Source organism: Azolla caroliniana, unplaced genomic scaffold (assembly GCF_043228905.1).
Source record: "Azolla caroliniana isolate FFs.n. ecotype wild unplaced genomic scaffold, voAzoCaro1.0.p SCAF_9, whole genome shotgun sequence".
NCBI classification, from domain to species: domain Eukaryota; kingdom Viridiplantae; phylum Streptophyta; class Polypodiopsida; order Salviniales; family Salviniaceae; genus Azolla; species Azolla caroliniana.
Window position 1 is genome coordinate 11,242,777 of NW_028230444.1, and position 26,723 is coordinate 11,269,499.

General features: G+C 40.0%; 2 protein-coding genes across 2 annotated transcripts; one reads left to right on the plus strand and one right to left on the minus strand.

Annotated features, from left to right (window-relative positions):
- Window positions 1–8,849: 8,849 nt before the first annotated feature.
- On the plus strand, window positions 8,850–22,842 carry LOC147860168 (TIP41-like family protein). Its single transcript, XM_087324142.1, has 8 exons — window positions 8,850–9,053; window positions 10,916–11,101; window positions 11,206–11,299; window positions 21,410–21,508; window positions 21,769–21,828; window positions 21,909–21,950; window positions 22,045–22,179; window positions 22,268–22,842. Exons 1-8 carry the CDS (start codon window positions 8,872–8,874, stop codon window positions 22,379–22,381), a joined length of 912 nt encoding a protein of 303 aa, XP_087180268.1. The 5' UTR covers window positions 8,850–8,871; the 3' UTR covers window positions 22,382–22,842.
- A 595-nt stretch (window positions 22,843–23,437) lies between these two features.
- Window positions 23,438–26,458, minus strand: LOC147860169 (pentatricopeptide repeat-containing protein At5g39350-like). The gene has a single exon (XM_087324082.1). The coding sequence runs from the start codon at window positions 26,456–26,458 to the stop codon at window positions 23,438–23,440; it is 3,021 nt and encodes a 1,006-aa protein (XP_087180208.1).
- Between the last annotated feature and the right edge of the window lie 265 nt (window positions 26,459–26,723).

The window sequence follows — 26,723 nt, forward strand, 5'->3', positions numbered from 1 at the left end:
TAGTGAAGAACCTTGTCTTCCATGCCTGGACAAAGCACATTGAAGTGCACTATCATTTCGTCTGCGAGTGAGTCCTCTTTGTGAAGTAGAACTTGTGTATGTTCTGATTGATCGGCAAGTTGCCAATATCTTCGTTGTCGTGAAGATTTTCGACAATGGTGTGAAAATTGCATAAAACATACGAAATTGAGTATGAATCATATAAAACAATAATAGTGAAAAGACTAGTTTAAATATGTTTAATATCCTAGTACAAAAAGATGGAGGTCTGCAAGAGCTTTCGAATGCACCTTACTACATAAGAAACGGACATCTAAGTCTCAAGTTATGTGGGTAGGAAGTTTGCAAAGGGAAAGAGAAAAATAAAACTGTGAAATATCCCACATAGAAAGGAAAAGTTTAGGCCCAGCTATATAAGCAGATTGAGATCCATCATAAATCATCTATGTGTTAAGAGCACATAAGAAATAGTTTGACTTGAGCCACTTTTGTCTAGATGGACATATGTGGCTAAATTGCTAGATGTGGCTAAGTGCCCGAACCGGTTAGTGAAGAAACTCAAACCGGCTTACGATAGAACCGGAAATCGGATGGAGTCGACAATCGGTGACCGAATGCATCTGGCAACCGATGATAGAACCGGTGATCGGTGGTAACCGGCGACATCCGGCGGCCGGATAGATATATAAATAAATATATGTATACACATATATATATACACATGAGTGCAAGTGTGGATTTGAACCTTGCACCTCCAAGTTGAGAGTCTATAGGTTTACCATTAAGCCAAGACATTTTCTTGAAATAATATTTTTATCATTGTAACTTTACATGTAAATTTTCATACATGAGAGCTAAAATGAGTGACGTGGTTATCATGCACCACATGTAATACATGAGCGCCAAATGGCAAACATGCATTTTATGCATGTCTTGAACCCTCAAATGCATGAGGGCATCTATAAAAGAGGGGATGAAAAAGACAAAAGGGGGATTTTTTTGTAATGTAAAATTCTTATCAAAGAAGCTTTGTACTTTATATCAAAATTAATATTAAGAAGAAAATTCGTTATCTAATTGATGTATTAATCTTGTTCTTCAAATCTAAAGTCAAGAGTTCAATCTTAATCTCTCTCTGAATCTAAAGTCAAGCGTTTAATCTCAATTTCTTTCTCTCTCAATCCATCTTAAATACTTTCTCACTAAAGCTTGTGCAACTTCGAATCCTTTCAGTCCAGAACCCCGGTGGTTCTGCCCCGCGATCCACGCGTAGTGACGGAACTTCACGACATCGCCAAACCTCTTGGCCTTGACAAGTTGCGACATTTTTTGAGTATGCTTGGCTTACAACATCTTGAGATGCCAAACTTGAGGGGGATGAGTGAAGCCGAAAAGGAGAGAGACGAAATCCGAAAAGCTGAATCTGATGAAGAGTTCAATTTCGGCACGACTAAAGAAGTCGGAATGTTCAGATCGGCTGGCAAAGCCAAGGATGCATGGATAGGTGGAAGAAGATCGTCTAAGACAAGACTAGCCACATGCAGGAGGAGCGGCTGAAAGAGAGAGTTGAAGCTAGAGCCAACCAAACCAAGGGGAGGAAGAGCCGAGAGAGGCGGCAGAGCCGAGAAGGGCAGAGCCGACCAAGGAAAGGCCAGAACCAAGACATGGGCAAATGTCATCAAGGGCCTAGGACCAAGACAGCCAATACAGACAAGAGATAGTTGATTTGGTCTAGGAGCTCAATTCAGACGAACTGAATCACATGAAGGCCAGGCAGACAAGAAGGGAGCCGAAGCCGACGCTGAAACGGAGGAGCGGACGGGTCGAGGGGCATCAATACCGCAACAACAAGGGACCTGAGAAGGGCCAATGTAGCAGACAAGCCAACCATAGAGGTTGAGGTGTGTGGGACTAGACGAGTTGAGTAGCGCCAGACCAGAGGGGTCATAGGACACCGGACCAGAGTGGATGAGGAGCATTAGTGAGGCGTCAAGATGCTAGAAGAGGAGGTTGGAGTGACAAACTAGCCAGAGCTAACATGGTGGTACCTCAAGGTGAGCTTGAGGGGGAGTGTTGAGATACAAGCTCAACATGGGCCGAATCGGTTGAAGACTGATCGACTAGGCCCGAATCGGCTAAGAAGTCGAGAGCCAAATCGAAGAAAGTTCGACTCAAGAGAGCCAAGTCGGAGGGATTCTGGTAGGCTCTTAGGGGCTTATATTCCTATTATAGTAAATAGGAATATTGGAGGCAAAATTAGTGTTAGGCTCATTTATGAGCATTCTAGTACTGATGGTACTTGTGTCAGCCCACTTGTCAGGGCTTGTATAAAAAGTGCTCACTCAACACATTGTAAGTACACTGAGTTTTTTCTTGTAATCGAAATATCATTGTCTACTACACTTAATCTCTCTCTCTCTCTCTCTCTCTTATTCTGTGCTTAACCAACTTTCGAGTTTCCGAATAATCGGCTGTGTACTCAGTCGGTGTCTTTCGCACTCACTTCCGCACACGAATACTTTTTCACCAACCAACCTTCGTCTATCTAAGAGAGATTGTCAAACATCTAGTCTAGAGGGGGATCATATGAATTGTGTTTCATCACATGTCATTCCTAATTCATGGTGTAGCTTTTGATTGTGGTCGAGGGGAGTTGAGATTGGTTGGCTATCCATCATGTCAAACTTGCACAACATATTCAAGACATAATGTCATTAATATGACTTCGAGAGTGCGAATCACTTTGATCCCAAGGAAGTAATGAACGATCCCCAAGTCCTTCATATCAAATGCATCCAACAATTGGGATTTGACCAGTTGATTTCGGGCAGGTCGGCTCTTGTAATGACTAAGTCATCCACATAGAGCAATATGCATATCAGGCTTGCACGACCTTTTCGGATAAATAGCAGACAATAATACTTTTATTACAAAAAGACTTTGTACATAGAATGTGCCCAAAGAGCACTTTTTTAAAAAGTCTTGACCGAGGGCTAACAAATACTTGATTGCTCATTAACTGAGCATTTGGCATTGAGTCCCAAAAATATTCCTATTACTATGAATAGGAACATCAGTCCTAATGGCCTATTGGCTCCCCGTCGATCCGGCCTAGCCGATCGGCGTTCGTCTGATCAAACTCTTGGCTTTTTCAACCGATCCAAGCCTAGACGATCGTTCCATGTCCTATCCGGCTCACGTCTTCTTCAACCGATCCAGCCCATGTTGAGCTTGTCATTCAATAGTGGCCAAGGGCAATGTACTAACACATGACATCGACTAGACGAGACCTTCGCGCCAGTAGCGAAGATTGTTGACAATGTGAGTGTCTTTGTCAGCTACTAATAGATGAGATGATGGATGACTGATGTAGAAACATATGAGGATTCTTTGTGTGGAGTTAGCAAACGAACAACTAATCAGATGAAGGTTAAGATTCTCTATTCCTATCAAGAAGGTCTACAGAGAGAGAGAGGGGTACACATAGTTTTCTCAAGAGACTATCTTATAGTACCACAAAACTCTCTTTACAAGGTCAATTACCCACTTATATAGTTAGTTTAATTGTGTGTTCCCACTAGAGTTACAACATAGGGTGGAGTGGGACTTTATCGGGCAACAAAGATGATGATGGTCTGTGTGGTGCTAGCGGTAGTAGCAGCGAAGGGGTGGTATCTCCATCAAATGGATGTGACAAATGTGTTCCTGCAAGGCAATCTTGAGAAACATGTGTACATGGTACAACCCCCCATATTACGGTCCAAGTTGAACAAGTCACTTTATGGCCTCAAGCAAGCCCCACAAGTTTGGAACTCTAAGATCATGTAACGACTGCGTCAAATGGGGTTTCAGGTCTCTAAATCTAACTCATCTCTATTCATCCAGAAATGCCAGAAGGGTCTGATCTACATATTGTTGTACGTGGATGACTTAGTCATCACCGGTGCCGACCTTGCTGAAATCGGCCAAGTCAAGTCCCAATTGTTGATTGCATTCGAGATGAAGGACTTGGGGGACCTTAATTACTTCCTCGAGATCGAAGTGATTTGCACCAACGACGACATATTGATTAGTTAATGCCACTATGTGTTGAGTATTTTGTACAAGTTCGACATGAAGGATTATCGATTTGTCACAACTCCTCTTGACTGAAACTTGAAGCTTCACCATGTCTCAAGAGCAGCTTGCAATGAGAAATGGTTCCGACATGTTGTTAGAAGCCTCATCTATCTTACGATCACATGACTTGATTTGAGCTATCCAGTCGGCATGATCAACCAATTCATGTAGATGCCAACAATCGAGCACCTTCAATGTGTGCACAGAATATTGTGATATGTTAGTGGCACAAAGGATTGCGTGTTGCTATATCGACACGACGTAGGTAAACAGTTGGTTAGTTACACATATGTCGATTGGGCCAGAAACGCCGCATATCGTCGATCAACATCTGGATTCACGTTCTCCCTTAAGAGCACGATGATCGCGTGGAGTAGTAAGAAACAACCAATAGTGGCACTAATGAGTACTGAGACTGAATACAGAGTAGTGGTTGTTGCTACATGCGAGGCCGTATGGCTCAAATAGTTGTTGCGGGATTTGCAGGTGGAGGTTGCCAACCCAATCCCGATCTACTGTGATAGCATAAGTAGTATGCAGCTGGTGGAGAACCTTGTCTTCCATGTTCACATCAAGCACATAGAGGTGCACTACCACGTCATGCGTGAACGGGTCTTGAGCGGTGTAGTTAAACTAAGGTATGTTTAGACTGATCGGCAGGTGGCCGATATATTCACCAAGTCACTTGGACTACTCAAGTTACGATATGTTAGAATATAGGACCGGCCACAACCAGTTCTCAAGCTACTTTGAGGAATGACAAGAACACAAAAAACACAAAAAACAGATAACATCGAGACACAATATTTAACGTGGAAACCCTGAAATAGGGAAAACCACAGGAGCCCACAGACTCCAAATAGAATCACTATATTGAGAGGAAATACACAAATAAAAATCTTAAGGAAACGGCCTTAAGTTCTTCTTCATCTAAATGACAACTACAACGTTACAACTCTCGCACACACTCTCTCACTCTAGTTACAGAGGCAACTATACACTATATCTTTTACAACAATGATGATCCTTACCTAACTACTTGGCCTAACTATATGTATACTCATATACACGATATGAGCTATTTACAAATATAGTCCACTAAGGGCACTATTAAAGTTACAATGCGGAAGCTTTGACGAACTCGTTTATCGGGACAACTACAGAAAACAAAGAATAAAGGTTTAATGGAAGCTTAGGAACAAAGAATACACAAGAGAGACAGAGAAAGAGCAGAAAGCCTAAACTCTATTAAAAAAATAATACTCTATAACACTCTGTGCATGGGATGTGCTCTGTGAGCACTCTTTATACAAGTCCTTATATAGACTGACAGAAGTACTGACAAATACTTCAATGCTCATACAAGCGATTGACGCTAACTACGAGGACCATGACTACCTAGTAGTCTAGAAGCATAGACCTTTGAACGGCCTATCGGTACACACGTGGGTCCGGCTCTTCGATCCGTCTCCCTAATCCTGATCTGGCTCTAGCTTATCCAGTCGATCCGGATCCGGTTGAGCTTGCTCGCTCAACAGGCACATTGAGGCTATTTACAATTATAACCCCTTGAGTCAGCTTTGACCGATTCGGCTACTAGCCGAATTGATTATTACCTGATTTTTCGACTTCGACCAAGTCACTATTGACTGATTCAACTTACTCTTCTCTTCGGCTCGCGTTCTCCTTTCCATCCAGAGGGACTTGTTTCCTAACAAACTCCCCCTTCACTTCGGCATGGGTTGCTTCATCAACACAACATGTTTTCTGCACACATCCAACTTCTCTGCTAACAACACCTTCTTCAGCATGTCCGATCCGTTGTCATTTGTGTGGATCTTTACTAAAGCAAATTCCTTTTCTTCAACTCGCACCCGGAGCCAATGGTATCTCCTCTAGATGTGCTTGGTCCTCGAGTGGTAGGCAACATTCTTCGTAAGGTGGATGGTACTTTGGTTTTCGTAGTAGAGTCAGAATTCCTCCTATCGAATCCCCACCTCTCCGATGAACTCCTTCACCCAAACTATTTCCTTGTCAGCTTCTACAACAGCCATGTACTCGGCTTCTGTGGTTGACAACACCACGTCCTTTTGTTGCCTCGATTCCCATGAGACAGCTCCCCTTGCACAAGTCATCACATATCCGGACATGGACCGGCTGGTATCAACATCAGCCAACATGTCGGACTCCGTGAACCCTTCAAACTCGAGGTTACGTGACCCGTATCGTAGGCACACACTTGAGGTGCCCCTCAGGTATCGAAATATCCACTTGATTGCAATCCAATGTTCCTTGTCGAGGTTGCTCATGAACCGGCTGACTACTACGACATCATACGCAATGTCCGGCCTAGTGCAAACCATTGCATACATTAGGATTCTGACCGTTGAGTAATATGGGATCTTGTTCATCAGAGATTAAACTTCTAATTACTATTAATTATTAGGCCTAAATTTTTTTACAAAATTAGGGACATAATGAGAAAGAGAGAGAGGGCTAGTCATTAATTGTTAATTAAAGTTAGCTAAAACATGTCAAATCTTGTGAAATAAGCATGTCAAATACCATTAATCCTAACCAAGAAACAACATCTGAGCATTCCCTTGTCTCTTCTGTAAGTGGCACAAAGTTTCAACACTATTTTTGCATGTCAAATACCTAAATGCATCATTAAAGGGGAACTTGTATACATCCCGAGATGATTAATCAACAACACCTCAGAAAAATGGGCCACCAAAATGCGTAACTCTCTTTCCATAACAATACTGTTTTTGCATCCAAAATTTTAGCCACAAGATTGCATTTCCGAATAAGCATTTCTTCGCAGCATTTCCTTGCCAAAGTTGGTAAGAGTCCACAAATTAACATTTCGTCATAACATCTTACTGCTTCCATATCATGGCAATGCAAGACTGCTTGGCTATGGAGTGATCCACAAGTGCTCCTGCCCTCTTCAATGATCCACAGATCCCCGTAGCCAATAGTTTCACCCATATACCTAAATAGTCTCTGAATCCACAACAACATTCGAATGGGTAGATATTACATTAATAAGGCTAGTCAATATACAATGTGAGGCCACATTTTCAAAATTCAGCCACGTTTACAAAATTTGATGCATACAAAGATTACAACATCCTCAGCATACAAAATTTACAAAGTTTGCTACATACAAAGTTTACAATATCCTCTGTGTACAGAGTTTACAAAATCTGTCGTATACAAGAGCTCTCGTATACAAAATTTACAAAATACACCCACCAGCCACAATTGGAAATCCCAAAACCCGTCGAGCCCAACTTGCGACTTGAAACCGAAGGGAATCCACATCATATTGGGTGAACCACATCTTTGTGCCCTATCAACAAATATGTATAAGAACAAGATCCAACAAAATCCGAGGAGAGACATCCATTTACAAACCGACTTACAAATCCTGGAGATATCCATCCAAGAATAAACTCCTCGGTCAGCATTTGTATAGTCTTCATCACATAAAAGCCACAATCCTAACCATTTGGTTGAGTTGGGATGTGCATTACATGATGTCGACCTTGCAACGCGATGTCATGGTCTTTCAGTGCTCTAGATATTGTCCGAATCGCGATGTCTACAAGAGCAAAAGCATGAACCTAAAATCAAGCAAAAACATGAATTTTAAATCAAGCATGAATCTAAGGTCAAGCAAACACTAAACCCTATTTCAAGCAAAAAGAAATCATATAGAAATCCACCAAAACCGCAAATATTTTCTGGAACCCTAAACCCTCGACATGATAAACATGATTTACACCAAGAAATTTAATCACAACTCAAGTAAAACCCTAAATAATCAATAATCAACCATCAAGAAAAACCCTAACATTTTCCTGAACCCTAAACTTGTGACATGAAAAATGGCATTTACGCCAAAAAACCTAGTAACCATATATATACCAAACCCCAAATAATCAAATATCAATAATCAACAATCCATTATCATGCAAAACCCTAAACATTTTCTAAAATAAATGTTCAAGAAAAAACATTACATTTTTCTAAACCCTCAACATGAGAATAATGATTTACACCCAAACTTTTTTGTAGAAAAAGTAGAAACAAGTAAAATACTTACCTTTGGTGTAAATGGGGGCGAAGGTAGATGTGGCGAATGAGAGAAAATGATAGGTCATACCTGGCCGAAAATCTTTCCCGGTAAAAAACCCTGAAAATCTCGTTTGAAAAATGAGGAAAATGACAAGTTTCTCATATTTATATTGTATACATTAGGTTGGGCGACCTAATTAAAATAGGTTGGGCAACCAAAGTTGGCTAATAGGTTGGGTGACCACGTAACAGTTGGTAGGTTGGGCGACCAAAATAGGTAGTCGGGAGACCTAATTAAAATAGGTTGGGCGACCTCTGACAACTTTTTTTATCGCGCGTGTTTTTTTTCTCCTCAAATCGAACGGTGCAGATCGCACGCGTCCTCTATTGAGCGACCGACACCGTCTCTGGGCCGCAAAGAGCCCTCTTCTCTATTTATGATTTGGTAGCTAATAGACATAGACAGGTCGTTAGCTGTCTCGCATTCTATGTATGTATTCTAAATTTGTGTTGTGGGGCGACGTATACATACTATATCCTTGACTTAACATGGAATGGTCGTCAATGTGATCTGCTGCTACTACAACTGCAGGAGGAGGAGGAGGAGGAGGAGGAGGAGGAGGTGTACGTCATAAATATAATCGAGAGCTCCTCCCCACACAGGAGATGGAGGACGAAGAGGAGAAGGAGAAGCAAGAAGCTTTGCGACGAATCGGAGCTCATATCATCGCCGCCACCACCATCAGAGGCGGACACGACCAGAAAGGCCATGTCCATGGAATCGAAGCTTGTGGATGGAAGATCACAACGAAGAAGCATTCCATCTTAAAAATGCACGCGAGAGAACAGTAAAATCTCCCTCCTTCTCTCCCTCCCTCTCTCCCTCTCTCTAATCATTCTTCCTAGGGTTTGAAACATATAGTAACCTATCATGAAGAAGAAGAAACGTTATAATAACAAGCGATACAAAAAACTCACGAAACTCTGATGCCTTATGGATAGTATGATGTCGTCTTTTGATATCTCCAGTAGGTTCAGATTCAGGTTCAATCACGTCTGGTGATGGTATATACACATAGATTCATTCAACAACACTCACATGTATCAATCACTAGTCTTTGACCTGGATTGTCAACACCAAATATATCAATCTAGGACTTTTAGTTTCAATCACATTTACTAACAATTAATGTATTCAAGGGATTTTCAAGATCATATATATACATAGCAACGGAGAGCGCATGAATAAGAACAAATAGCATATTTTGTCTAGTTTATCTCATAACATGTGCAATGACAAAATATTAGCTGAGAAAGGGAGGGAGAAAGAGATTGTAATTATGTGACCATTGTTCAGCTTGCCATGGGGCCTGAGAGTATCGCTTCCTGTTGATTGCCAACAGCTGATTCTATAGTAATGGCAACCAATGTTATATATATATGTATATGTATATATTTGCAACGTAAATGATATGAGATATACAAATTGTCTTTCTTTATCTTCCTCATGAGCCAGACTAGTTTAGATGTAGGAATATGTTTTATATATTCTATTATTGCTTACAGTAGTCAATCTACCCTTTTAAGTCAAGAGCAGTTGATAGTCTCAGGACCTAATGTCGAGCTACTGAATACAGTCCAAATAATTACTCTTCATCAGATAGTCTATAGTATGTGCGTTTGTTGGTACATGAATTAGGGAAAATATATCATGTTATGTGCATGCTATAATTTTGTATATGTATACTTTCATGACGAGCCTGTGCAGGCATTCGTTGTTAATATTGTGACTGCAACTGAAAGTAGTGCTGCTGGAGGTGCAAGCGGAGGAATATATTTCTCAACCTCCTGAAGTTTAAGGCAATATACTCCCACTAAGTGATTGGAATTTCATGAACTAAATTTTATGAGAGTTTTCATGCCGAGAAAAAAGCATAAATCAAACTAAAAGCTCATGTGATTTGGTTCTTCTGTTAGGGTTTGAACCGATAATGAGCTCAAGAAAGCATGAAGAACCATGCCTGATTCATTATATTTGCTCTGTTGAACACTTATTATAAAAGAATGCATAGAAAACCATGCCCAAGCATTGAGGCTAGCCCTAGGTTTCAAACACACATCATCAAACAAGAAAACATAAAAACCATGGCTGATTTAGGGTTGTACTTCCTGTTTACATTGGGAATTACATGCTTATTTTTAGAGTTTAAACAAGAAAATCTACGTTTCTTTCTAGAAGATTGCAAAAAGTTTCCACATTATCATTTCTTTTTGTTGTCAATGGACAAACTACTGAAATTCTATTCAAAATTTGAGAAAAGCCAGTTATTTTCTGAGGAGAAGACTAGCGTTTAGGCTGAAAACTTTTTACGAAAACAAATCTCAGTAGAAAACATATGAAATTGTATGTTTTGCATGCATCCATCATCATGTTTGGCCTTGTTACAGACACATGTTCTCCATTTCGAGAAGGATTCATGAAGTAGGCAATACATATTGGAAAGTATCAGGTTCAGCCTTTAACAAATATTTGATGTCATTCCGCTGTTATCAGCGGTGGATATTTGCAGTTGTGTAATCCGTTTTGTCTTTTTCCTTGAAAAAGACTATTAACGCCGAGATGCTTAGATCTAACATGAGCATTCTCAAAAGTATAGCGGTGTAAGTATCTCAAACGATAGTGATTTTGTCTAATCCAACTTACCTGCAGATGGGAGAAGATGCTTGGTACAACACACCTTCCTGAAATGGTGTTTGGTGACAGCTCATTAGAGCTTATTCACAAAGCCTCGGGTATTCATATTCATTTCAATGCCTTCGATGCCCTTCATGAATGGAAAAAGGAGGCATTGCCACCTGTCGAGGTTCCTGCCGCCGCTAAATGGAAAAATAGAAGGTCTGTTTGCATCTTTATTCATATCTTGATATAATTCTAGTCTTAAAGTTTCAGTTCTAGAGGTTTATGAATTTGATTCAGTTTTTATATCTTGCTGGAATCAGCAAACCGAGTCAAGAGATTGTATTGAATTACGATTACACATTCACAACGGCTTACAGCGGTAGCGCAATCATTGAGTGCGATGAAGAACAAAAGGTTCTTTATTTTCTCTTGAAGAAAGAGCTTATCTTTATTATCATCAAAAGGAAAAAATGATGTTTTCACAGTTTTTAACAATATCGTGTTTTAGTGAAGACATATAAATGGAAAATATAAAGTAAGCGTTTAACATGAGATCTACATGTGCCAATGTTTAGGACAAGGACGAAATGCACAATGCTTGACTTCAGATTAATGTGCTTAAATGGGGCGTTTTTTTAATAGTTATAATTTGCTAAGAAAGTTGAAGACCTTGTTAGAGACTTCAGACAAAAATTTTCATCGTTAATAATTTTTTTACCCTAGTCTTTTCTTGTTATCACATAAGATTGGTAATGTCAATTGATAAGTCGAGAAAATTTCTTTAATCCTTTCTGACTAGCAGAACAACAAGAAGCAATGCTAACATATTGAGATAATTGTCAGGAAAGATCCTCTCTAGGTACATTCCTAGTTTACATAAGGGAACTAGTAAAGTTTTTAAAGCAAATATGCCTAGTGTTAGTCAAAACCTTCTTAACGAACTAACCTAATTTACTCTCACCTCCCAATACATTTACGCTTGTGCACTTCTATGTACATCAAATTCGAAGGAGACTTATTCCTCCATGCATTGGCATGGGATCTACAGGTAAACCTTTAGTCCCAAATAGGATGGCATTAACCCCAGGTCTGTGAGCTTGAACTGGGAACCTCAGCTTCCACTTGATACAACCAAGATGACCTTCAGTGCTCCCAGTTAGGAACAACATGGCCACGTACATCACAAGTACTATCATATACACACCTTCTGTTTTGATATAGAAGGCAGGATTTGTTAGTCATCCCTTAAATCTGCCATCAATGAGGAATCCATTATTAACTCGTACCTAACTATTGGTGCTTGCTTCAACCCATATAAAGCTTTCTGCAACTGCGATATCCTTCTTTCTGAATCAGGCAGCTCAGAATACTGTTGATTTCTCCAGAATTTGTGTTCCTCGAGAATATCCATTCAGAAAAGATGGCTTCATATCCATTTGGCATATTGGCCACTTCCATGCCATAGACACTGCCAACATAAGCCGAATAGATCTGAGCCGTGCAGCTGGAGCAACTTATTCCTCAAAATCAGCTCCCCTACATACCCATTCAGTCTTTCTTTATATTTGGCTACAGTCCAATCAGCGTTGTCCGTAGTCTTAAAGATCTTCAAGACGTCATCTCGATGACCTTCCTTTTCACTTCCATAAGTTCCAAATCTGATTAAGTGTCAACAAACTATGAGATTTAGTGCTCACTTTTCAACTGCTCACTTGCCAAAGAAAGGAAATCATCATCATCTTAAAACCAAGTTCTCACTTGCCAAAGATGATGACCAGCTAAGTGCTCACTTGCCAAAGAAAGGAAAATCACCTTTCGAAGGGCAAGCTGCCATCTCATCATCATCACCTCACAACTGAAAGCTTCGACGTTTACTTTATAAATGAACAAAACGAAATCTTATCATCTGAAATGTTGACAGGAGCTTCAAATTGATGCAGAAACTTTATAAATTCCGAGATCTTTGGTGAAAATGCAGACTTGAGTTTGCATTTTAATTCCTGTTATGTTGTTTCATGCTTTCTTGCAATAAGCATGTCATCGACATATAAAACCAAAATATTAGAACTGCCACTAGCTTCCTTTGTCATATAGAGACAAGGATCTGCCTTACTTTGAGTGAAGCCATTTGAGAGCATGAAAGATTCAAATTTCTTATACTATAGATGTGGGGATTGTTTCAGCCCATCGAGGCTGTGTCGAAGTTTACAAACTAAATCATTTCCTGGAATCATGAACCCTTCAGGCTGCAACATATAAAGCTCCTCATCCAGGTTTCCATGAAGGAAAACCGTCTTTTCATCCATTTGTTCTAACTCCAAATCCAGAAAGGCTGAAATAGCGAAAAGTGTGCTAAATATAGTCATTGGATTACTAGAGCAAAAACCTCTTGAAAATTAATTCCTTGTACTTGTTTGTACCCTTTGGCTTGTAAACAAGCCATACACTTGGGTTTACCTTCTAGAGACTTTACCTTGTAGATCCACTTGTTGGGTAGCTCTATAAGATCCCATGTGTTATTCTCATGGAGTGCTTTGATCTCCTCTTGGATAGCAAGTTCCCACTTGTTAGAATGCTCACATATCCTAGCCTCTTTAACTGTGAGGGGCTCCCCTTTATCTGTTAAAAAGAATTTGATGAAGAGATGGATCATACCTTTGGGTTGGACACCGCAACCGTGTTGATCTCCTAACCCAATGATCTACATTATCTGGAAATGGTTCGAAATCTAATGGAATATTGTCTTGCTATTTTCAGCAGCTATTTGTTCATGTGTAGGTGGCTGTAATTGATCTTCATCTTCAGGGTCTAAAATTTATTGCTACAAGTCAATCAACGACTTTACAAATGGGCTTCTGACCACGACATAGCAGGGGTTACAATAGATCGGGCAATAGCAATTTCCTGTGCACATAGGACTTCAGAACCCTTGTCATTGACAGATAAAGACCATTATCTCCAGCCATTGCAAGTGCTTCCCTTGCTTTGGAGACCTCTCCATTCTAGATCGACCTATGTTAGAGATATTTCAAAAAAGAATTACAATCTGATTTGAGAATCTTACATGTACCGATAGGTCGAGATCTTTCAAAAAATAATTACAATCTGACTTGAGAATCTTACATGTACTGATAACAAGATTCGCTAGTCACTTTTTATCTTATTTAGTTTGTTTACTCAGTAACGTTTATTTTGGGTTTTGTTCTCAAAGATGATATAACAGTTAAGATATATTCTCTTGTTTGGTCTTATAGGCCATGTCGGCCTCTTGATGTGAGAAAAGCTGTTAATAACAGCAGCGGAAGACTTAAAACAAAATAGGCACAGCCAAGCTGTGAGAAGGCTGTTAGACAGCAGTAGAAAAAGCCAAGGAATAGAGCTTGTTTTAAGTAGCAAAAAAGAAAATGAAAACTTATACAAAAGAGGCTGGTATAGCCTATTTATACAAAATTGGGGAATGTGGGTGAAATGGCTGTTTGGTAGTTTAAGTGACTCTTGTACTACCAAACAGGTACAAAAAACTAGGAATATCTTGGAAAAGGTAGAAGAGAGAAAAGGCATTTAAAGCATTGCAGATTCTAGAGAGAGAAGGCATTTAAAGAGTTGCAGATTCTAGAGAGAGAAGAATCTGAGAAAAGAGAGAATGTAGTACAGAGATAATAAATATGAAAGAGAGTGCAGGTCTGGAGCTGCCACCCTCCAACACCTCCTCTTAGCTCCAGAACGGCCATCAAACATTGAGTCGACCGAGGAGTTGATTAATGGCATGCCTTGGAAGCGGGAAATATATATATATATATATACAGAGAGAGAGAGAGAGAGAGAGAGAGAGAGAGAGAGAGAGAGAGAGAGAGAGAGAGAGAGAGAGATTGTTGTCAACATAACAGTTCTGAAACCCAAGAGAGAGAAAGAAGCTATCAATTTTGTCATGCCAAGCTTTGGGAGCTTGCTTTAAGCCATACAAGGCTTTGTGTAACCTGTAGACCATGTTTTTTTTTCTGCTCTAAAATCTCGAAACCTAGAGGCTGTTCAACATAAACCTCCTCTTTCAAGTCACCGTTAAGGAAGGCTGACTTGACATCCATTTGAAAAATGGTCCATTTGTTGTGAGCAGCAAGTGCAAGTGCACATCGGATAGATGTATACCTTGCTGTTGGAGCAAAAGTTTCCTCATAATCCACTCCTTCAACATGTGAGTAGCCTTTTGCCACTAAACGTGCCTTGTGCTTATCCAAAGTACAAGGCACGTTTGGTCTTGAAAATCCATTTCAATCCAATGACTTGTCGATGTGGAGGCCGTGGGACTAGCTCCCATGTATGATTCCGCTCAATGGAATCAAGTTCAACTTCCATTGCTGCTTTCCACTTTGGAAGAACAAGGGCCTCTTTTGCTGTTGTGGGTTCTTTTGATTGCACAACAGTGCACAATAAGGCAAAGTTGCATGAGTGAAGAGGCCATTGTGACTTACGTGTTCGAGAACTAGATGTATACTCATGAAGTTCAGCATCGGAGAGATGAGAATCACGAATGGTGGCTTGAAGCCACTTGGGAAGTGGTGGAAGCTGGTTTGTAGAGGGAGTGGAAACAAGTGGAGTTGAGGGAGAGGTTTGAATTGTTGGCGAAGTTAGAGATTGAGTAGGAGGAGATGGGGGGCTTGAAGATGAGACATCTTCGTCTAAAATAGGAGATTCCGGAGGAGCTTGGATTTCAACCATGAACTCAGGTAAAATCCTAGAGTCATCCGGCTGAGACTCCACAAAATGAACGTCCCTAGATATGACTAGGGACTTTGACTCTAAATCCCATAACCTGTATGCGTTAGATTGTGTGCTGTAATCAAGAAATTTGCATTTCTTGGTTTTGGACTCAAATTTCGTCCTTTTATGATCTGAAATGTGAACATAAGCATCACAACCAAAGACTTTAAAATGAGATACTGAGGGCTTTACACCTGTAAATGCTTCTTCAGGCGTCATTCTAGCAACTGCTTTTGTTGGGCAGCAGTTGATGATGTAGACTGCTGTGTTGACAGCTTCACCCCAAAACGAGAGAGGAAGATTAGATTGAGATAGCATCGTACAAGCCATCTCTTGGACTGTCCGGTTCTTCCTTTCCACGACTCCATTTTGTTGAGGAGTATTGGGTGTAGAAAATTGGCGAGCAATGCCTCGTTGAGAGCAGAAATGGTGGAAAGCTTTGGAGATAAACTCTCCACCATTGTCCGACCTGATCTTTCGAACTTTCTTCGATGTCTCGTTCTCCACGAGAGCTACCCATTCTTGAAATTTTGCGAAGGCTTGGGATTTTTCTACAAGAAAATAAACCCAAACCTTGCGGGAGAAGTCATCAATTATAAGCATGAAGTAGCGTGCACCACTAAGAGTAGTGGTTTTCATGGGACCACAAAGATCCATGTGCACTAACTCCAAGATAGATGTTGCTCGGTGAGTGGCTTCATGAGGGAAAGGCTCTCGATGTTGCTTGCCATGAAGACAAGCAACACATGGGGTATTGGGAGATTTGAAAATAGGAAGACCCTCAACTAGTTGGGAGGAGGAGAGCTTTTGAAGAGAATCATAGTTGAGATGACCAAACCTAGCATGCCACAACGTGGGATCTTCTTGTGCCACCAAGGCATGAGAGCCTTGAAGAAGATGAAGAAGATGAGATTTGGAGTTTTCCAAGGGGCTATGGGAGCTTTTTAGGCGATATAAACCCCCTTCTTGTGTGCCACTAGCTACAATTTGTAGGCTGTTGGTGTCAATCACTTCCAAAACTGAGCTATCAAAGTAGACTCCATAACCTTGCTTGGTGATTTTGTAAACCGAAAGTAGGTTGGTAGAGATGCGAGGCACATGTAGCACATCTTGAAGAACGACAGGTTCTTCACTTGAAGAATTGTCAAGAATCACATTACCCACACATGAAGCCTCAATGCTTGAGGCATCTCCTATAGAGATTTGGGAAGAGCTAGGCTTCACATCATGCAAAATGGATTTGTCATAGGTCATGTGTGAAGTGGCACCACTATCTACTAACCACTCATCGATGGTTGAAGTAGTTGGTCCAGCCAAATGTGAAGTATGTTCCTCAATGCCAAGGAAAACTGTTTCTTTGGCTGAGTGGGCCGAGTTGGATTTCGGTGTAGGTTGATTTCTGGTAGAAGAAGAGTTCTTAGCATTGTCCATTTTCTTTTTCCGACAATCTGGCTGAATGTGACCTTTGTAGCCACAATAATGACAAGTGAGCTCCTTGTAAGCTGGGTTGTTTGGCGGTCTTGGATTGGGTTTGTTGTAGGAGTTACCATTTTGCTTCCACTTGCCTTTACTTGTCGCATGTAGAAGCGTCTCATTGGAAGTTTGAGCACTTTTCTTCCTTGTTGCCCTATCTTGTAGCATACCAAGAAATGTATTCATGTCAGGTGTGTTGGGAAGAAGAGAAATGGTGTCACAAAAGGCTGAGAATGACTCAGGCAACTTTATCATTAGACGATGCACAAACTCAACTTCAATGGACTTGCTTCCCAAAGAAACTAGTTCCTTTTGGAGAGTGACAAATTCCGTTATTTGATCCATGATGCTGGGAGTGTCATGAATCTTGAGATTTGCTAGTTGGCTTTCAATAGCTATCATTTGAGCATGATTAGCTCGATGATACCTCCTTTTGATGGCTGTCCATAGTACATTGGCTGTCTCGTCATCTTTATCTTGAAATTGACGAGCGATGCTCGGTTTAATATTAAACATGAGGAAAGCATGAGCACGAGAATCCTTATCTAGCCAAGCTTCAATCTCAGCGTTAGATGAGCCAGCAACTGATTTGGTTGAAGAGGATGAAGTTACTGGTGGTTTCTTGTCACTACCATTGACTACATTCCATAAACGATGGTATTGTAGCAAGGTCTTTATTTGTAGCTCCCAATCCAAGTAATTGTTCCCATCCAAGATGGATTCTTTGGGGAGTTGGGGAATGGTTGATGAAACAATGGTGGCATGTGAGGCCATGGATATCCTCCTCTTGAGCTACAGCTGGACAATTTACAGCAGTTGTAAGTAGATACTCAGGGTCTTTCTACTTCTCCCTAGATGCTAGGTGAGGCTCAGATAAGGGGAAAAGAAAACAGAAGAGCCTCCTCTGTAGGGTTGGGAGGGAGGGATAAAAGAAGGTAGGTCTGTGTGCTCTTTGGCAAAAAAAAATCAGGCTGAGGATATGGAGACCTCACTGCTCTGATACCATGTGAGAAAAGCTGTTAATAACAGCAGCGGAAGACTTAAAACAAAATAGGCACAGCCAAGCTGTGAGAAGGCTGTTAGACAGCAGTAGAAAAAATGGTTGCAAAGAGTAGAGACACAGCCAAGGAATAGAGCTTGTTTTAAGTAGCAAAAAAGAAAATGAAAACTTATACAAAAGAGGCTGGTATAGCCTATTTATACAAAATTGGGGAATGTGGGTGAAATGGCTGTTTGGTAGTTTAAGTGACTCTTGTACTACCAAACAGGTACAAAAAACTAGGAATATCTTGGAAAAGGTAGAAGAGAGAAAAGGCATTTAAAGCATTGCAGATTCTAGAGAGAGAAGGCATTTAAAGAGTTGCAGATTCTAGAGAGAGAAGAATCTGAGAAAAGAGAGAATGTAGTACAGAGATAATAAATATGAAAGAGAGTGCAGGTCTGGAGCTGCCACCCTCCAACACTTGAAAGACATTAATATATCGTTTTTTTCCTACAAGAGCTGCACATGCTTGACTTTCTCGTGAATATGCAACCCTTGGTGCACTTCAAAGAATGTGCACATATATTACTTCAAGAACCACAAACTAAATTATGGTTATTTGATAAACTTGTGACACCAACACTTCTTTATGGTGTAGAAATTATGGGGACTGAACCTTCATAGGGCATATAACTGAGAATTTGTTGAAATATTTAGTCTCAATGTTTTCCTTCAGGATAAGGAGCAAAGCATCAGTTCCCCATGATATAATTTGGAGGGGTATAAGAGTAGCCCCAATAGTGACCGAGGTATCATTCCTATCAGTGATCCGTTTCCAATGGAGATTTGGTGTTCCCTAAGCAAAGGTGTGCAACATTTGGCACTTATGTCATAATAACAACTTGCTGAACACAGAGGTAAGTCAACTCGTGGAAATGCAAGAATGGTGTCAGCCACATGGTATAAGTATCAATGCACTACCCCCATTTCAATACAATGTCCATACTTGAACATGGTATAAGACTTGAACAGACTCACACCTGAAGTAGAAAGTTCCGGTTTTTCTTGGCTGGTTGACGAACTTCACCCTTGGAGTTTTGTGCTCCTTGGTTGAGCGCTAAAGCATATTCTCCTCTTAGAGACTAAATTATTGCTCTTGATCACAGTCCTGTTGCTGGATTCTGTAATCGATACCTAAACTTGGCATTTGGGTCCAAAGAAATGGAAAATGCATTTCCTCAATGTTGGATCAGACTTCTATTGAAGGTCCGTTGGCATGTGGACGTATGTTTCACAGTTAAATGTGTACAGGTGATTGTAGTGTGGCACTTTCTTAGCCCAAAGCTCCTACATTACATTGAAGCATTTTGATTTGCTCCGGGGAAGGTCTACAATATGCTATGATTAAATTTGCAAAATGGAAGAACATGGATCAGTCCCACAATATCTATTGATAGGAAAATGGGCCATTATAAGGCACTCTTTTTACACACGTCACAGGATGGGTACTTCATCATTTCTTGTAATATGGATACACAATCTCTCTAATGTGCTCTGTAATGTGATAGGGTTACTCAGGCCTTCTTAACCTTAGTTATGGATTGAGATTGATAGATATGCATTCATATCTATGGAAGAAGGAATGCCAGTTGTGCCATCAGGGGTTGAAATCGGAAGAACATAATGTTCTTCCGATTTCATTGCAATATGATAGGGCTGCTCAGGCCTTCTTAATCTTAGTTATAGATTGAGATAGGCAGATATGCACGCATATCTATGGAAGAAGGAATCTGCCAGTTGTGCCATCAGGGGCTGAAATGAGAAGAACGTTATGATGGAAAACATAATGTTCTTCCGATTTCACTGCAATATGATAGGGATGCTCAGGCCTTCTTAATGTTAGCTACAGGTTGAGATAGGCAGATATGCACGCATATCTATGGAAGGAGGAGTCTGCCGGTTGTGCCATCAGAGGTTGAAATCGGAAGAACATTATGATGGAAAACATAATGTTCTTCTGATGTCACTGCAATATGATAGGGCCACCCAGGCCTTCTTAATCTTAGTTACAGATTGAGATAGGCAGATATGTATGCATATCTATTGAAGAAGGTATCTGCCAATCATGCCATGAGGGAGTAAAATCAGAACAACGTTACGTTTTCCATCATGTTGTTGTTTATGAAATAAGAGGGGTAGGTACTATTACCTTTTCAAACAAGGCTTTGGCTCACTGTGGAAGGTAATGAGTATGAAGACCAATGGTGGATTGGACCATGCTTGTTAGAACTCAAGAGACACAAAGAAGTTGTGGAATGGCTCATTAATAGAGAACAATCATGACATTCTGTAGCTCCTCACCTCATGCTACAAGTCAATCAAGGTTACACAAGTGCGGTCTGGACCAAAACACTTGGAAGGCTACTCTTGAAGTTTCAGTTCAAGTTCAGAATCTTAAGTGCTTGAGTAAATGGATTCTTTACCCTATTTAGTTATATTTATTGTGGTTTGTTGCTCTAAAAAGAAGAGACAGCATTTTAATATGTGTTTTCTTGTTCAGTCTCATAGGCCATTATGGCCTCGTGAATGACGTTAATATTTCTTTCCTTTCGTTCTTTCAACCACCCCATACAGTGACCACAGCCAAAGGGTCAGTTGTCACTTCTTCACGTCAACTTCACTCGAGCCGTATTGAAGCTAAAGCCAAAGCACAAACAAACAGATTATGTGAACATAAGTGTTCTTATCCTCGATTTGTTCTATGAGGCTTCAATCTACCATTTTCAACATATACATTATTTCACACAAGCGTTACGTCAAATTTTAAACTCATTTAGAGTAGTTGGGTGCGTTTCTGACTCTCTTGTGTGTTGATTACAGTGGAAGATGACTGCTAGTCTGAGATCAAGTTATGTATGATGTTGCAGTTGTTGACACTTAAACATCGCAGAGTGAACACTCGATTCATAAGTTCTGTGTTTTCGTTCACGCTTCATTTAATAAAATCATAATTCCCATTTGGCCTTCGCTTTTCAAAGTCCTTTTTATGTTCTTACGTTCTAACTCCTGGTTTATCTTGCACTGGTGTATGATTTTGTCACTTAGTATTACTATTAATAGAGTTTAGCTTCACATCAACTCACTGTTCAATTAAAATGCAATGGATGATATCAGGAAAATATCAATATAAATTTCATGTTATTGCATTGTTGTATTGTTTTATGTGTGTTATTGATTGATAGTCTTATTTATAACTTGTAATTTCAAGGGTTGCAACTTGCAAGGATTCAGTACAATATTTTTTTCTTCAGATAGATGGGGCTCAGAGGAGGTTAGAGTGGATGGAATGCGAAGAACGCATCGATCTTGATGCATTACGGACAAGGGATCCCATCTTATTTTATGATGAGGTATACATACATACACTAGTTTCTAATCTTTCTTAAAGTTGGGTACTAAGAGCAGTTATCTTGTTCATCCAACCATTCACTTTTACAAATTCGGTTGGTCTATTATGACTATTCATCCAACTGTCCAACCATGTAACAGTGGTAAATTGAGCTCGGAATATTTGAACCCACTTTTGAGATACAATCACGATGTAAATTTGTGTTAGTTATTTTTCCGTTTTCTGTGAACTTTATTTATTTTATAACATGTGAATTATTAGGTGATTCTCTATGAAGATGAACTTGCAGACAATGGGGTGTCACTACTCACAGCTAAAGTGGTATGAAGTTGATTATTTAATCCCAAGATTTTGTTTTGGAAGTTAGCAATCTGTTGATGTCAAGATATGCTTCAATGCAGAGAGTCATGCCAAGCTGTTGGTTTATTTTATTGCGCTTTTGGGTAACATTCATATTACTACGTTTCATGATCTATTTGTAGTAAGTAGATTCATAATGTTGAGCCAAGTTTCAATGCAATACTAATTTTAATACAGCTTAGGATTGATGGCGTACTAATGCGATTGAGAGATACTCGCATGTATTCAAGCTTCCAGTACTGCACCCATCCACATCCGATTGTGCTGAGGGAGCGTTGCATAAAAGAAGGAAAGATCAAAGAATTAGCATCTGTAAGGATTCCAGTTTGTGTTGTGTGACTTGGTGCACGGGTATTTTTTAAATTTTCGTTTGTGCTGAAATTTTGTTGTTGTTGACCAGATGGGGCTCCCACCAGATACCCTAGCTGACAAAGATGGGAATTTAATTTATGACAAGCTGCCAGTATTGAAAGAGTACATTGAGAAGCTCATCATAAACGCAAAAGAAGTTTAGAAAAAAGAATCAATGAGTGTTTATGAAGTTCAAATTCTTTACTTGATGAGATCATCAATGCAACGCCTCCAGAATTTGAAGTGATCAGGCAAAAGCTAATCACAGGCACATTTATCTGCTCTGGAAATATTCAAACTTGTGTTTCAGTCTCATCATAAGTGGTGTACGCTTGCTGTATGCTGTACTCTACAGGGCGAGATTAATTTACTAGTGAATGGTACTAAAGGTTCAAAAGGCTCTGACGTAATCATTGGTTATTGGAAAAAGTGCCCTTCCTATTTTAGGCTGGAAAATTAATTAAAAAGATTCTTGGTAAGAAATCTGTGGTAATATGAAATCAAAGCTGACCATTTCCTGTATAACCAGGATAAATGAATCAGATCGTTAGGTCTCCATATAGTACAAAGTTATGTTGTTTTATTTGATCTACATCATAAACTAAAGGATGATTTGCCATTAAACATGCCTTCTCCTTTCCAAAAATGTTTATAGTGATGTTACCTTCGTAGTAGAACCAGATGTCTCTCAGGTAGAGATATTGAAGTTGTCAATATAGAAAATGCGTATGGACTCTGTTCTCTATATCATAGGAGCAGCTGTTCTCTTAGAAGAATGATTGAATTTGGTGTCTTATGGAAGTACGTCCTTCAAATGGAAATATTTGCTGTGAAATGTGAAAAAGTTATCCCAAAACACAGATTTTGTACATATTTTTCATGAATGTTTTTCTGTAGTTGAGTTTCCCATTGCTTATTTAAATATTTAATGCAATGAAAGTTGTAAATTTTCTTGAGCTTTGGATAGACTCACATGCAACAATTTTGATGGTCTTGTGTGATAGTCTGCAATGGTATGTGGCCATTTTTATGGTTTACAATATTATACAATTGATCAACCTTATGTGTGTGATTTGCCATATGTTGCAACACAAGCAATAATATAGAGCTGTATGCAACTTCTTCCCATTATTCATCACATCATAGCATTTGAAGTGATGGGCACTTTACTAATGCCAAAGCAATGCTGCCAATAAGCAAATAATAGATGTTGCATATTTTAGTCTGCATCCCTGGTCTCAGCATAAATATTTGCCATTAAAACAAAGGCTGCAGAATTCATCTTGCTAACATCTGTGGCCCACTCAAAAATCAGTTTACCAGCTTCAAGGTTTCCTAATTTTCTGCTGGCGGCAAGAAGATTTATCCAGCCTATACCCTGTGTTTGTAAAGGCATTTCTTGCATCAACAATGATGCTTCTTCAAGTCTACCAGCTCGGCCAAGGACATTGACCATGCAATCCCTGTGCTTATCACTTGAAGAATTTTCTCTACACAAGGAATAAAAATACTCTTGGCCTTTACCTACAAAGCCATCATGATCACAACCAATTAGTAGGTTAAGAAAAGTTGATTCATCAGGTCTGATTCCCTCTTCCTTCATTCTTTCAAACAAATATATAACTAAATCACTCTGCCCATGGCGAGCATACCCATTTGACAATGCATTCAAAGCCACAATATCTACTTTTGATATTGTATTGAACAGTACTTGGGCATCAATCATGCACCCACATTTAGCGTACATGTCAAGGAGGGCAGTTGTAAACATTGCATCACCTTCAAAATTTAGCTTCATTTGAGCATGAATTCTTCTACCAGCCTCCAATGCGCTTATACTTCCATATGCTTTCAATAAGCTCATGATAGTTACCTCATTTGGAGCTACCCCTTCTTCTTGCATTTCCTTGTATAGCGAAAATGCTGTATCGATTTCACCGTTATCAACACATCCAGATATCACAGAACTCCATGATACAACATCTCGGAGCTGAGGCTGCTCATCTAATAGGTCTAAAGCTTCCAATATTGCACCACATTTAGCATACATATCAATCAAAGTATTGTTTACATAGATGTCACTTTCCAGTTCCTCTTTCATGGCTTCCATATGTATTTCTCGGCCTATCCCTAGGGCTCCTATGTCACCACAAGCTTTTAATATGGGGAATAACGTAATGGCATTTGGAGAGACACCGTCGAGTTGCATTTTATTATAACAGCAAAGTGCATGCTCAGCCAACCCCAGGTCAACAAAGCCTTCAATAAGTCCACTCCATGATACAACGTCTCGAACTGACAACATGCTCAATATCTCTTCTGCTTCAAATAATTGACCACATTTTGCATAGAGATGTACTAATGCACCGCCTACTATAGGGTTATCCTGAAACCCTACTTTCATGATATAGCTATGCGCCTCTCTTCCTTTCTTGATGGATCCAATGTTGCTGCAAGCTTTTAGGATGCACAAGATGACATCAACATCTGCATATATTCCCTCTAACTGCATTTGTTCGGAATGCTTCAATGCTTCTGATGCAAGGCCATTTACTGTATAGCCTGAGATGAGGATAGACCATGTCACTGCTGTCCGAACTGGAAAAGCATCAAAGAGATGTTGTGCTTCAATAAGGTAGCCACATCTACAATACATATCAAGCAAAATGCTTCCGATAAACGCATCTCTTTCAAACCCTAGTTCTACTATGTATGTGTGGATCTTTTGGCCTTCATTTCTATATCCAGCATAGCAACATGCTTTCAAGACGTTGACGAGTGTGCTTTCATTGGGAGCAATGCCTTCATTTCTTATATTTTCTAAGAAACCGAGTGCTTCATCATATAGCTCATTTCCAACATACGCATCGATCAATGTGTTCCATGCCACTACATCTCGAACAAAAAGCTCGTTGAACACATCACAAGCTTCCATTAGCAAACCACCTTTGGCATACATATCCAGTAAAGTATTGCAAACTAAAAGAGATCTTTCAAACCCCTCTTTGATTACTTCAGCATGGATTTCCCTCCCCTTTGCCATGTCTTTTATAGCAGCACATGCTTTCAACCCACAAACACATGCAACTGAATCAAGCCTAGCCTTATCCACTTGCATATCACAGAGAGTACCTAATGCTTCTTGCATAAATCCATGTTCAGCATATGCTACAAGCATGATAGTCCATGTAACAGTATCTCGGCCATTCATCTCATCAAAGACTTTCTGAGCCTCCATAAGTGAACCACATTTAGAATACATGGTTATTAGAGCACTAGCAACAGTGGGTTCTCCAAATCCATACTTCTCAACCTCTAAATGAAGCCGTGTTCCATGGTCTAAGTCTCTGAGATCTCCACAAGCTTTCAGGGAGTAAACAAACACGGTTGGGTTCAACAGAAAAAGACCGTCTGAATCCAATTGTTTTTTGCAATCTAATACTCTATTGCTCAATCCACTTTTCGAATATGCTGCCATCAAAGCGATTGATGACTCAACATCTGGGACCGGTAATGCTTTTACTACTGCCTCTGCATCTACAAAGCCTTTCCAAGAGGTGTATATATCTACTAAGCTCTCGATGAGAAATGTCTCCATTTCACATCCCTTCGCGATGAGCATGTGGTGGAAAAACTTAGCTCTAGCATAGTCACCTGTGCTTACGCAAGCTTTCAAGATATGTCTAAAAGTCGTCGCATCAAGAGAAATACCTTCAATCTCCATGGATTTAAGGCAGAGTATTGCTTCTTCACCAATGTTTTGCTCGACATACAATGAAATGAGTGTGTTCCAAAGGTAGATATCTCTAATGGGTGCCTGGTTGAATACCGAGCGAGCATCAATTAGCAGACCACATTTTCCATACAACGCCACTAATGCATTAGTTAAAAAGAGTTCATTTATATCATGATGATAATGGCCTTCCTTAATCATCTTAGAGTGAATGTTTTGGCCCATCTCGAGCTTAGAAAAGCTACCACAAAAGCTTAACAAATGCATGAAAGTGTGTCTACTTGGTTGGACACCATCTTGCTCCATTTGATCTAGGAGAGTGAATGCTTGTAAGGAGCAGAATTCTACGTGGGTATATGCTTTGATGAGTGAAGTCCATGAATGCTCACTTCTGATGTGTAAGCTATGGAAGGCTTGCTCAGCAGCAGCAAGGGAGCCACAATCCACAAAGAGAGGGACAAGGTGATTCTTCACAGAATCTATGCTTTCCAACCCATTGCTCACCATACAGTCATGAACATGGATTGCGTAAGACAAACTGCTCTTCTCTTCCTTCTTTTTTCTGCATTCTAGCATAATAGCTATGGTGTCTTGTATGCAGGGGAGATCTGAATTCCTCTCTTGAAAGGTCTTGAAGGTACCGTCTACCATGAAATCCTCACAAAAGGAGGCAATCGTTTGGCATATGTTCATTGATGACCATAGAGGAAGTAAGGACCTATGAATAACAAACAACGTGTGATATCGTTACTAGAGACTACATATTTAGATA